Here is a 14,231-nt window from a genome sequence, read left to right as displayed (position 1 = left end):
CAGCAAGTTTTATTCCGAATCCAGGACTGGATGACCAATGACCATGTTCTATTTCACTGTCAGAAGAGTTTGAGAAAACTGGGACAGTTGACCACTGTAGGAAGTTGGCTCTGTATTGAAAATGTCACTTACCCACTGTACATCTGTTCGTGGCATTGGTCGCTGCAGATTCACATGTTGTGCATAGTCCGCCATCTGGTGTTGGGTCGGAGTGTTACAAGTTGTTTTTCTTCGAAGAAGTCTTTCGAGTCACGAGACCGAGGGACTCCTCCTCTTTGCTTCCATTGCGCATGGGCGTCGGCTCCATCTTAGATTGTTTTCCCCGCAGAGGGTGAGGTAGTAGTTGTGTGTGTTAGTAATAGTGCCCATGCAATGGAATGAATAAGTATGTACAAATTAAGGTACAGTAATATATATATACAAATGTACAGATGTTGAAGATAACTTCCGACGGCTACAGGCTCCCGGGGAGGCACATGTGAATCTGCAGCGACCAATGCCACGAACAGATGTACACTGGGTAAGTGACATTTTCAGTTCGATGGCATCTGTTGCTGCAGATACACATGTTGTGCATAGACTAGTAAGCAGTTATCTCCCCAAAAGCGGTGGCTCAGCCTGTAGGAGTGGAAGTAGTCTGAAACAAAGTTCTCAGTACGGCTTGACCTACTGTGGCCTGTTGTGCGGATAGCACGTCTACACAGTAGTGTTTAGTAAATGTGTGAGGCGTGGACCATGTGGCTGCCTTACATATTTCGTGCATTGGAATATTTCCTAGGAATGCCATGGTAGCGCCTTTTTTCCTGGTTGTGTGCCCTTGGTGTAATGGGCAGTTGTCTCTTTGCTTTAAGATAGCAGGTTTGGATGCATTTAACTATCCATCTGGCTATACCTTGTTTTGATATTGGGTTTCCTGTATGAGGTTTTTGAAATGCAATAAACAGTTGCTTTGTTTCCCTAACCTCCTTTGTTCTGTCGATGTAGTACATTAGTGCTCGTTTGACATCTAATGTATGTAGTGCCCTTTCAGCTACTGAGTCTGGCTGTGGGAAGAACACTGGTAACTCTACCGTTTGATTTAAGTGGAACGGTGAAATAACCTTTGGTAGGAATTTAGGATTGGTTCTTAGTACAACCTTATTTTTGTGTATTTGGATAAAAGGTTCTTGTATTGTAAATGCCTGAATTTCACTTACTCTTCTTAGAGATGTGATGGCAATGAGAAATGCAACTTTCCAGGTTAAGAATTGTATTTCACAAGAATGCATGGGTTCAAAAGGTGGTCCCATGAGTCTTGTCAAGACTATGTTAAGGTTCCACGAAGAAACTGGTGGTGTTCTTGGTGGTATTATTCTTCTTAGGCCCTCCATAAATGCTTTAATGACGGGTATCCTAAACAGTGAAGTTGAATGAGTAATCTGCAGCTATTGCTGCCAGGTGTATTTTTATGGAAGAGAAGGCTAGATTTGACTTTTGTAAGTGTAGTAAGTATCCCACTACATCTTTTGGGGATGCGTGTAATGGATGAACTTTATTATTATGGCAGTAGCAAACAAACCTTTTCCATTTGCTTGCATAGCAGTGTCTAGTGGATGGCCTTCTAGCTTGTTTTACGACTTCCATACATTCTTGAGTGAGGTTTAAATGTCCGAATTCTAGGATTTCAGGAGCCAGATTGCTAGATTGAGCGATGCTGGGTTTGGATGCCTGATCTGCTGTTTGTGTTGTGTTAACAGATCTGGCCTGTTGGGTAACTTGACGTGTGGTACTACTGACAGGTCTAGTAGTGTTGTGTACCAAGGTTGTCTTGCCCATGTTGGTGCTATTAATATGAGTTTGAGTTTGTTTTGACTCAATTTGTTTACTAGATATGGAAGGAGAGGGAGAGGGGGAAAAGCGTATGCAAATATCCCTGACCAGTTCATCCATAGGGCATTGCCTTGAGACTGTCTGTGTGGGTACCTGGATGCGAAGTCTCAGCATTTTGCGTTCTCCTTTGTGGCAAATAGGTCTATTTGCGGTGTACCCCAAATTTTGAAGTAAGTGTTTAGGATTTGGGGGTGAATCTCCCATTCGTGGACCTGTTGGTGATCTCGAGAGAGATTGTCTGCTAGTTGATTTTGGATCCCTGGAATAAACTGTGCTATTAGGCGAATGTGGTTGTGAATTGCCCATTGCCTTATCTTTTGTGCTAGGAGACATAGCTGTGTCGAGTGTGTTCCCCCTTGCTTGTTTATGTAATACATTGTTGTCATGTTGTCTGTTTTGACAAGAACGTATTTGTGGGTTATGATGGGTTGAAATGCTTTTAGCGCCAGGAATACTGCTAGTAATTCGAGGTGATTTATATGCAGTTTTGTTTGATGTACGTCCCATTGTCCTTGGATGCTGTGGTGATCGAGGTGTGCTCCCCACCCTGTCATGGAAGCATCTGTTGTTATTACGTATTGTGGCACTGGGTCTTGGAACGGCCGCCCTTTGTTTAAATTTGTACTGTTCCACCATAGAAGCGAGAGGTATGTTTGGCGGTCTATCAACACCAGATCTAGAAGGTGACCCTGTGCATGTGACCATTGTGATGCTAGGCACTGTTGTAAGGGCCTCATGTGCAGTCTTGCGTTTGGGACAATGGCTATGCATGAGGACATCATGCCTAGGAGTTTTAAAACCACTTTTGCCTGTATTTTTTGTGTTGGGTACATGGCCTGTATGACCTTGTGAAAATTTTGAACCCTTTGTGGACTCTGAGTGGCTAATCCTTTTGTTGTGTTGATTACCGCTCCTAAGTAGTGCTGTATTTTGCACGGCACAATGTTTGATTTTGTGTAGTTGAGGGAGAACCCGAGTTTGTAGAGGGTTTGTATGACATACTCTGTGTGTTGTGAACACTTTGTTAGCGAGTTGGTCTTGATTAGCCAATCGTCTAGATACGGGAATACGTGTATTTGCTGCCTTCTGATGTGTGCGGCTACTACTGCTAGGCATTTGGTAAACACCCTTGGCGCAGTTGTTATACCGAACGGTAAAACCTTAAATTGATAGTGTATCCCCTTGAATACAAACCTTAGGTATTTCCTGTGCGAAGGATGTATCGGTATGTGGAAATACGCGTCTTTGAGATCTAAGGTTGTCATGTAGTCTTGTTGCTTTAGCAGTGGTAACACCTCTTGTAGCGTGACCATGTGAAAGTGGTCTGATTTGATGTAGGTGTTTAGTATTCTGAGATCTAAGATTGGCCTCAGTGTTTTGTCCTTTTTGGGTATTAGAAAATACAGTGAATAGACTCCTGTGTTTATTTCTGTACATGGTACCAGTTCTATTGCTTCTTTTTGCAGTAGTGCTTGAACTTCTATTTCTAGGAGGTCTAAATGCTGTTTTGACATTTTTTGTGTTTTGGGTGGGATATTTGGAGGGATCTGTAGAAATTCTATGCAATAACCATGTTGGATAATTGCTAAGACCCAAGTGTCTGTTGTTATATTCACCCATGATTGATAAAACTGACTTAGTCTTCCCCCCACTGGTGTTATGTGGAGGGGTTGAGTGACCTGTAAGTCACTGTTTGGTTGTTGGGGTTTTGGGGCTTTGAAATTTCCCCTGGTTTCTCGGGAATTGTCCTCCTCTGTACTGGCCCCGAAACCCTCCCCTTTGGTACTGTCCCTGGTAGGTAGACGGTGTTGATTGTGAGGTGCTGGCTTGTGTGGCCTGACCCCGAAACCCTCCTCTGAATGTTGTTTTACGGAAGGTGCCGAAAGTGCCTCTGCTCTGCGGGGAGTAGAGCGCGCCCATGGCCTTGGCTGTGTCAGTGTCCTTTTTCAGCTTCTCAATCGCCGTGTCAACCTCTGGTCCGAACAATTGTTGTTCCTTGAACGGCATATTGAGTACTGCTTGCTGCATTTCTGGCTTAATGCCAGATGTGCGCAACCATGCGTGCCTTCTGATGGTAACTGCAGTGTTTATTGTTCTTGCAGCTGTGTCCGCTGCATCCATAGAGGAGCGTATTTGGTTATTGGAAATGTTTTGCCCCTCCTCAACCACTTGTTTTGCCCGCTTCTGAAATTCCTTGGGTAGATGCTCGATGAGATGCTGCATCTTATCCCAATGGGCTCTGTCATAGCGCGCTAGGAGCGCCTGAGAGTTGGCGATGCGCCACTGGCTGGCAGCTTGTACAGCGACTCTTTTCCCAGCTGCGTCGAATTTTCGGCTTTCCTTATCCGGGGGTGGTGCATCGCCCGATGTGTGTGAATTGGCTCGTTTGCGAGCTGCTCCTACCACGACTGAGTCTGGTGGCAGTTGAGAGGTGATAAAAGCAGGGTCTGTGGGAGGTGCTTTATATTTCTTCTCTACCCTTGGAGTGATTGCTCTACTCTGGACGGGGTCTTTGAAGATTTGCTTCGCGTGCCTTAGCATTCCCGGAAGCATAGGCAGGCTTTGGTAGTTGCTATGGGTGGAGGAGAGGGTGTTAAAAAGGAAGTCATCCTCGACAGGTTCTGTGTGTAGTGACACGTTGTGGAATTCTGCTGCCCTAGCTACCACCTGCGCATACGCTGTGCTGTCCTCGGGTGGTGATGGCTTGGTAGGGTATGACTCTGGGCTATTGTCTGACACTGGTGCGTCGTATAGGTCCCAAGCATCTTGGCTCATGGTGGTGTGAGCCGGTGAATGTGACGGAGTTTGTGCCGGTGATATTTGAGTTACAGGTGGAGGAGAGGGTGGCGGAGTTGCTTTCTTTGCCACCTTTGTTTGTGGTGTTAGTTGTTCAGTTTGGAACTCTAGTCTCCTTTTTCTCTTGATTGGTGGAAGAGTGCTAATCTTCCCCGTTCCACTCTGGATGAAGATCCTTTTTTGTGTATGGTCTACATCAGTAGTCTGTAGCTCCTCTTCAAACCTGTGTTTATGCATTTGAGAGGACAATGAATGTTCCTCTGAATATGAGCCGGTAGTGGTTTCGGTTGCTGATTGTTTTGGCATCGAAACTGTGTCCTTTTTTGTTTTCGGCTCCGAGGCGAATCTCTTCTTTTTCGGAGTCGAGCCTTCTCGGCGTCGATCATCCTCGGTGCCGATGTCTCTGCGTCGAGCAGCGTCGGCTCCGCCTTCTCGGCGTCGATCTTTTTCGGCAACACTTTCTCGGTCCCGAGAATGTTGCGTGCCTGTGTCTCGACCAGAGTCGGACGATCTGGGCACCGGTTCGGCCTTTTTCGGTGCCGATAGACGGTCACCTTTATGGGTTGAGCCATGGCTAGTTGGCAGTGGCGTCCCCTGGGCCTGGTCTATTTTCTTGTGCTGTGTGCTTTTCGACGTCTTACTCACAGTTTCGTCGACGTCAAATTCATCTGAGTCCGTTTCATGGATGGAGAAGGCTTCCTCCTCTTCTCCTTGTTCCTCGAACTCTCGGTGTTCTGTCGGCGTGGACGCCATCTGTAGTCTTCTGGCTCGACGGTCTCGGGAGTGTTTTTCGGGACCGGAACGCACGACAGGCCTCACAAGTTTCTTCTTTGTGCTCGGGTGACAGGCACAAGTTACAGACCAAATGTTGGTCCGTATATGGATATTTATTGTGGCATTTAGGACAGAATCGGAACGGGGTCCGTTCCATCGGTGTCGATGTTACACGCGGTCGGGCCGACCAGGCCCCGACGGGGGATCGAAATTACCCCGAAGGGTTACCGGAGCTCTTCACGATTCGGTGTCGATTCCAACTATCCCGATCCCGAGCGAAACAATACCGACGTAATTTTTCGAAGTTTTGACTATCTTTCCGTCCCGAAACCCGGAGCGAAAAGGAACACGTCCGAACCCGAGGGCGGAAAAAAAACAATCTGCGCAATGGAAGCAAAGAGGAGGAGTCCCTCGGTCTCGTGACTCGAAAGACTTCTTCGAAGAAAAACAACTTGTAACACTCCGACCCAACACCAGATGGCGGACTATGCACAACATGTGTATCTGCAGCAACAGATGCCATCGAACATACTATTTCAAAGTAAGAAATAGTGTGCACAGAGTCCACGGGTTCCCCTTAGAGGTAAGATAGTGGCACAATTAGATAATTCTAATGCTCTATTTTGTGGTTGTGTGGTCGAGCAGTAGGCTTATCAGAGGGTAGTGTTAAGCATTTGTTGTACACACACACGCAATAAATGAGGAACACACACTCAGACTTACTCCAGGCCAATAGGTTTTTATATAGAAAAATATATTTTCTTAGTTTATTTTAAGAACCACAGGTTCAAGATTTGAAGTAAACACATAAAATGCAAGGTACTTCACACAGGAAAGTTAGGCACTTTGAATAAAAGCAATATCATATACAGTCTTTGTTAAAATGGCAATAAGCTATTTTAACAGTGTACACAGTGCAAACATCAACAGTTCCTGTGGGAGGTAAGTAATGGTTAGTTTGTGAGGTAAGTAAAACACTTACAAGTCTCAGTTCCTGGGCATAGGCAGGCCACTGTTGGGGGTTCAAAGCAACCCCAAAGTTACCAAACCAGCAGCTCAGGGCCAGTCAGGTACAGAGGTGCCCAAAACACACAGGCGCCTATGGATAACAGGGATGCCCCGGTTCCACTCTGCCAGCAGTTAAGTACCCACGTCCTTGGGGGGCAGACCAGGGGGGTTTTGTAGAGCACTAGGGGTGGGATGGGGTACACAAGTAGGCACACAAAAAAACGCCCTCAGCGGCACCGGGGCGGCCGGGTGCAGGGTGCAAAGCAGGCGTCAGGTTTCAGATAGGAATCAATGGAGGGACCAGTCACTCTAGCGGTGCAGGCAGGCTCAGGGGGGGCTTCTCGGGACAGCCACCACCTGGGCTAGGCAGAGGGTTGCCTGGGGGTCAATCCTGCGCTGAGGTTTGGTTCCTTCATGTCCTGGGGGCTGCGGGTGCAGTGCTGGTTCCAGGCATCGGGTCCCTTGTTACAGGCAGTCGCGGTCAGGGGGAGCCTCTGGATTCTCTCTGCAGGTGTCGCTTTGGTGGCTCAGGGAGGGTAGTCTCAGGCTACTCACGGGCTCGCAGTTGCTGGGGAGTCTCCCTGGGGTGTTTGTTCTCTGGATCTCGAGCCGGGGGCGTCAGGCGCAGTGTGAAGTCTCACGCTTGCGGCAGGAAGCGTGAAGTCTTTGAAAGTTGCTTCTTTGTTGCAAAGAAGTTTCTGCTGTTGAGCAGAGCCGCTGCTCACGGGAGTTTCTTGGTCCTTTAGTCCAGGGCAGTCCAGCGAGGCTTCAGAGGTAGCTGGTTGCAGCTTTTTGAATCAGGAGACAGGCCGGTAGGGCTGGGGCCAAAGCAGTTGTCGTCTTTCGTCTTCTCTGCAGGCTTGTAGGTTAGAAGACCTCCTTGTTTCTTCAGGTTGCAGGAATCTAGTTTCCTAGGTTCTGGGATGCCCCTAAATACTAAATTTACGGGTGTGTTTAGGTCTGGGAGGGAAGTAGCCAATGGCTACTGTCCTTGAGGTTGGCTACACCCTCTGTGTCTCCTCCCTGTGCGGAGGGGGGCACATCCCTAATCCTATTGGGGGAATCCTCCAAAACTAAGATGGAGGATTTCTAAAGGCAGGGGTCACCTCAGCTCAGGACACCTTAGGGGCAATCCTGACTGGCCAGTGACTCCTTGTTTTTCTCATTATCTCCTCCAGTCTGGCCGCCAAAAGTGGGGGAAGTGGCCGGAGGGGCAGGCATCTCCACTAGCTGGGATGCCCTGGGACGCTGTAACAAAAGGGGTGAGCCTTTGAGGCTCACCGCCAGGTGTTACAGTTCCTGCAGGTGGAGGTGAGCAGCACCTCCACCCTGTACAGGCTTTGTTCCTGGCCAGAGAGTGACAAAGGCACTCTCCCAATGTGGCCAGCAACATGTCTGGTGTGTGGCAGGCTGGCAGAAACTGGTCAGCCTACACTAGAAGTCGGATTGGTATTCAGGGGGCATCTCTAAGATGCCCTCTGGGTGTATGTTACAATAAATTGCACACTGGCATCTTTTATTGTGCTGAGAAGTTTGATACCAAGACATAACAAGTAGAGTATTCACTCCTGAGGGAGTGACTTACATATCTCTAGAAGAACGAAATGCAACTCAAGAATTGTTTCATAACCTATGTTTGCAGATTCTCCGAAGTTGTGCGTTGTCAGGGCAATAAAAGCCTATGAGTTAGCTTTTTTTGCATTCCATTTCTTTACATATTGGATTTCTTTATATCACCCTACATACCTCAGACGTCCCTTTATTATTTAATCATAGTCGGAAATGACATCATGGGAGTTCAGAAAGTAATGCAAGATGCTAAATGCATGGGCCTGCCCTTCAGTGATGCATGCAGAAGAACTGAATGCACTCCAGAAACAACATCTTCGATTTACCATTCAATGCATGGTCCACATTTCTATCTCCTTATCACGGGAAATTATGTGACCTAAATGAAAGGGAAAGCCGAAAACAGATGGCCATTGCAAAAGACAGAAAATAACTACTAGCTGGAGGCCATGCGCAAGATCTTCAGACGAGACAGGATTGAAGAAGGAGGTATAAACTTCCAAGGCTCATGTACTGCTCCCAACCACTGAATTGGGAAGCAGTATATTTATGGTAAATTTTATACACTTCATTACGGCAGCACAGAAGGTGCTTAACAGACAGTTCTCGGCGAGGATTCGCCACAATGTTTGTACTAGTTTCGCTTCTTTAAAGCATGCAGTCTACAGCTTCTTCCACTCATCCTTCCTTTCTAAAGCATATTTCCAAAGAACTGGAACCACTCTAAAAAAGGAGACGAGGGCCCTCAGTGGTGAGGCAAACTCACACAGATTGTTATTGTACTTTGGCAAAGAGACCTTTTATTTGTCAAGTCCCCCACACAGAGAGAGACTTCCATAATCAGAAAATAGTCTTCTACGAACGGTATGGTTTGTAAGCAGATTATGCAAAAAATAGTTTTTACCACTGTTACTAAGACATTGGTACACAATGGCAAGAAGTGCCTATGGGAATACTGAACGTTCAACTTGTCAAAATACATTTTCTTACTCTATTCCAAGAATCTAAAATAAGGAGACAAGACATTATTCAAAAATAAACTTCTCTACATCTTACCTGAAGCACAAACACGCCACAGTCACTGTCATTTTTCTGTTGTGGAATGCACTGGGGGAGAACAGAGTTTAAATTAACAAGTAAAGATAACTTATTTCGAATTGCAACATATTTCAATGAAGGGTCATTTAACAAACATATCGTACTCTTACATGATAGCTTTAGTTAAGATTTTTTCAATGGAAAAGTCATTGTTGGTTGAAATCGCTTCACAAATTCAAAATACTATCATGTTCACTTGCCTTCTGTTCGCAACTTGTCTGAAGGTGAACAAAGTAACACAACTACCATACCTTTTTCTAACCAGACTCTAGACTATGCAGCACCTAATCAGACAAAGCTACAATTGAATGTTTAGAATTTCCCAATACATCATTTGCCCAAGTGTGCAAATGGTGGAAATACCATCGAAAGAGCAAGCAAACCATTCACATGTTCCAAGTTGAGCTGAAAAGGGATAGTTGGAATGTCTAAATTAACTTGAGTCACTGGTAAATACTCGGGCTGTATTCCACTTCATAATTTTTTGCCCACCATGCTCTCAGACCGGAATAAGCCATATGCAGATCGTTCTTGCTCCATTAGGAGCAGTACAGCCTGCGCTGCCAGACCACGTGCTCTCTGAAAGGGAACATAATCAACCCCGGACCAGGACTGGTTTTCACCTAATGAGGCATTGTAAATTAGGTTTTGCTGGATTCCTGGGGTGCAGTGACCACACAACCCACATGGGTATTTTCTTTCTTCAGTGGGATGCACTGAGCACAATAAAATGATGGGTGGAATGCTAAGCCTCAGAAACTAGTATTTACTCTGACCACCCTCCCAGTACGTTGCTTTTTTTATTTTTATTGTCCATTGTGCAAACTCAGACAGGAATCAGCCGTGTCTTAATAATCTGCTAGAGCCATTGCCTGTGGTTAAGACTATCTGTAAGCATACTACCCCATATATTTTGATTGTGTTTCTGACGTAATGCTCTAAGTGGTCAAGTATGCCCCGGACACAGGTGCCTTGGGTCATTGTGCCACAGGAACTAAGCTATACCTCACTGAGGAGGCATTACAAGGTTGAACCTATGATGGAAAGGGGCAGTGCTGATTTACTAATGCAGGCCTCTTGGGTGGCACAGTGGGCAAAACCAAAATGGGCTGGAATTCTACTTAGAGATATTGCCAGTGCTTTAGACTATCTGCAAGCATTCATCTGATCACCTAATGTGTATTTGGTCAAATTGCAAGTTGGCAGTCTTGACACAGCAAACATCTTCAACTAAGACTATAACCAGGCTTGACATTTTAAAGTCTTGTCAACATGTAGCACTGTTTGGTATGAATGCTTGACACTATATACTGAAACACTGGCCTTGCCTACGATTCAATATAGCCCATGTAACCATTTAAGAATAGGGTTTACATGTGGAAGGGGTTTAAATAGGACTTTGCCCCTCTGAGTGGTCCATATGTAGATACTGCTGGTTGCCCTCTGTAAAGAGTCTCACACTAGCACAGATGGACTGAAATGCAGTCTGAATAATTACCAGAGGCAAAGATAAGTTAAAGCATTCAACTTATTGGTTTAAGGGAGTACACATAGGCATGTTTACTGGTTTCTTATTTTCCTTTGCTGCATGTCTGGCAGTAGGTCTGCACAATTGGTTCTTGTTACAATTGACCTACCTTGCTACATTCATATTAGCCAATAAGCAGAGACCCCTTTTCTGTCACAGAACAAGAATGTTTATTAGAATTACAATAAATGTGTGGGGAGTTTGGAAGAGATCCTGCACACACACACAAATCGAAATGCCAACAGTTTTCTTTTTACCTGTGTAACAGCAGTCTGCCAACCCTGTAAAAACTCTGGATTGTTCTTTTCTCTAGCTTCAGTGGTCAGATATTTTCTAATGTTCTAAAATAAATTAAAAAAAATGATAATGCACGACATACCTACTGCACAACAGAACATGTAACATTTTCTGAAAAGCAATCCTGATATGTAAACACTGTTCATCCAACACTGTTTTCTTATTAAGAATTAAGACCCAATTAGGTGTATCACAAATTATCCTCAAGCCCAGTTTGCCTTACTTCATCCTTGTGCTTACATTAAAACAAAAAACATCCATTTCACTTGATAATAGCAATATTAACATAATGAGACAGAGCATTCTAACTCAAGATCGTTACTGTATTTTCTGTGAAGCGGACACAAGCGGCTAGTGAGGAAAACATATTTATTGCAGCCACTCACTGAGCAGAGGTCGGCACCAGAATGCCCTTACCAGCCACCATGGAACGTTCCAAGGTGAGAACAAACCAAACACTAGAGTGGCTTTGGGGAGAGAGCTGTGGGGAGGATACAGGATTGGATGGAACCACTGGAGAAATAAACAGAATGTGAGAGTGTAAGGAAATGCCTCCTTGGCATGGTTACCCCCTGACTTTTTGCCTTTGCTGATGCCAAGTTATGATTTGAAAGTGTGCTGAGGCCTGCTAATCAGGCCCCAGCACCAGTGTCCTTTCCCTAACCTGTACTTTTGTATCCACAATTGGCACACCCTGGCATCCAGGTAAGTCCCTTGTAACTGGTACCCCTGGTACCAAGGGCCCTGATGCCAGAGAAGGTCTCTAAGGGCTGCAGCATGTCTTATGCCACCCTGGGGACCACTCACTCAGCACAGACACTGCTTGCCAGCTTGTGTGCTAGTGGGGATAAAATGACTAAGTCGACATGGTACTCCCCTCAGGGTGCCATGCCAACCTCACACTGCCTATAGGTATAGATAAGTCACCCCTCTATCAGGCCTTACAGCCCTAAGGCAGGTGGCACTATACCATAGGTGAGGGAATAAGTGCATGAGCACTATGCCCCTACAGTGTCTAAGCAAAACCTTAGACATTGTAAGTGCAGGGAAGCCATAAGAGTATATGGTCTGGGAGTCTGTCATGCACGAACTCCACAGCACCATAATGGCTACACTGAAAACTGTGAAGTTTGGTATCAAACTTATCAGCACAATAACTGCACACTGATGCCAGTGTACATTTTATTGTAACATACACCCCAGAGGGCACCTTAGAGGTGCCCCCCTGAAACCTTAACCGACTACCCGTGTAGGCTGACTAGTTTTGGCAGCCTGCCACACACCAGACATGTTGCTGGCCACATGGGGAGAGTGCCTTTGTCACTCTGTGGCTAGTAACAAAGCCTGTACTGGGTGGAGGTGCTTCTCACCTCCCCCTGCAGGAACTGTAACACCTGGCGGTGAGCCTCAAAAGCTCACCCCCTTTGTTACAGCACCCCAGGGCACTTCAGCTAGTGGAGTTGCCCGCCCGCTCCGGCCACGGCCCCACTTTTGGCGGCAAGGCCGGAGGAGATAATAAGAAAAACAAGGAGGAGTCACTGGCCAGTCAGGACAGCCCCTAAGGTGTCCTGAGCTGAGGTGAGACTGACTTTTAGAAATCCTCCATCTTGCAGATGGAGGATTCCCCCAATAGGATTAGGGATGTGCCCCCCTCCCCTCAGGGAGGAGGCACAAAGAGGGTGTAGCCACCCTCAGGGATAGTAGCCATTGGCTACTAACCCCCAGACCTAAACACACCCCTAAATTGAGTATTTAGGGGCTCCCAGAACACAGCAAGATAGATTCCTGCAACCTAAGAAGAAGAGGACTGCTGAACTGAAAAACCTGCAGAGAAGACGGAGACACCAACTGCTTTGGCCCCAGCTCTACCGGCCTGTCTCCCCACTTCTAAAGACACTGCTCCAGCAACGCGTTCCCAGGGTCCAGCAACCACTGAAGCCTCAGAGGACTACCCTGCATCTAGAAGGACCAAGAACTCCAGAGGACAGCGGCTCTGTTCCACAAAGACTGCAACTTTGCAACAAAGAAGCAACTTTGAAACAACACACGTTTCCCGCCGGAAGCGTGAGACTTTGCAATCTGCACCAGACGCCCCCAGCTCGACTTGTGGAGAACAAACACCACAGGGAGGACTCCCCGGCGATTACGAGACTGAGTAGCCAGAGTTGACCCCCCATGAGCCCCCACAGTGACGCCTGCAGAGGGAATCCCGAGGCTCCCCCTGACCGTGACTGCCTGTTTCAAAGACCCGACGCCTGGTAAAGACACTGCACCCGCAGCCCCCAGGACCTGAAGGATCTGACCTCCAATGCAGGAGCGACCCCCAGGTGGCCCACTCCCTTCCCCAGGTGGTGGCTACCCCAAGGAGCCCCCCCCCCCCAACCCCCCCCCCCCCTTTGCCTGCATCGCTGAAGAGACCCCTTGGTCTCCTATTGAATCCAATTGCGAACCCAATGCCTGTTTGCACACTGCACCCGGCCGCCCCCGTGCCACGGAGGGTGTACTTTTTTGTGCTGACTTGTGTCCCCCCCCCGGTGCCCTACAAAACCCCCCCTGGTCTGCCCTCCGAAGACGCGGGTACGTACCTGCTGACAGACTGGAACCGGGACACCCCCTTCTCTATTGAAGCCTATGCGTTTTGGGCACCTCTTTGACCTCTGCACCTGACCGGCCCTGAGCTGCTGGTGTGGTAACTTTGGGGTTGCTCTGAACCCCCAACGGTGGGCTACCTTGGACCCAAACTTGAACCACGTAGGTGGTTTACTTACCTGCGAAAACTAACAAACACTTACCTCCCCCAGGAACTGTTGAAAATTGCATGGTCTAGTTTTAAAATAGCTATGTCATGTGTGTGAAAACTGTATATGCTATTTTGCTAATTTAAAGTTCCTAAGTGAAATACCTTTCATTTAAAGTATGGTTTGTAAATCTTGAACCTGTGGTTCTTAACATAAACTAAGAAAAGATCATTTTCTATACAAAAACCTATTGGCCTGTGTAAGGAAATGCCTCCTTGGCATGGTTGCCCCCTGACTTTTTGCCTTTGCTGATGCTATGTTTACAATTGAAAGTGTGCTGAGGCCTGCTAACCAGGCCCCAGCACCAGTGTTCTTTCCCTAACCTGTACTTTTGTATCCACAATTGGCAGACCCTGGCATCCAGATAAGTCCCTTGTAACTGGTACTTCTGGTACCAAGGGCCCTGATGCCAAGTAAGGTCTCTAAGGGCTGCAGCATGTCTTATGCCACCCTGGGGACCTCTCACTCAGCACAGACACACTGCTTGCCAGCTT

General features: G+C 46.8%; 1 protein-coding gene across 3 annotated transcripts in view; it reads right to left on the bottom strand.

Moving 5' to 3' along the window:
- The window catches only part of SENP5 (SUMO specific peptidase 5), a 181,011-nt gene that overhangs the window by 26,719 nt on the left and 140,061 nt on the right, over positions 1-14,231 (bottom strand). For all 3 annotated transcript variants that reach the window (XM_069213134.1, XM_069213133.1, XM_069213135.1), the window contains exons 8-9: positions 10,900-10,983; positions 9,073-9,123 (exon numbers count right to left, since the gene is read on the bottom strand). In XM_069213134.1, the coding sequence (XP_069069235.1) occupies positions 9,073-9,123; positions 10,900-10,983 (135 nt within the window). The remainder of the gene's footprint in view (positions 1-9,072; positions 9,124-10,899; positions 10,984-14,231) is intronic.

This window comes from Pleurodeles waltl, chromosome 11 (genome assembly GCF_031143425.1).
Source record: "Pleurodeles waltl isolate 20211129_DDA chromosome 11, aPleWal1.hap1.20221129, whole genome shotgun sequence".
Taxonomy (NCBI): domain Eukaryota; kingdom Metazoa; phylum Chordata; class Amphibia; order Caudata; family Salamandridae; genus Pleurodeles; species Pleurodeles waltl.
The sequence above is the reverse complement of the archived record's forward strand: the minus strand, read 5'-3'. Positions and strand labels throughout refer to the sequence as shown.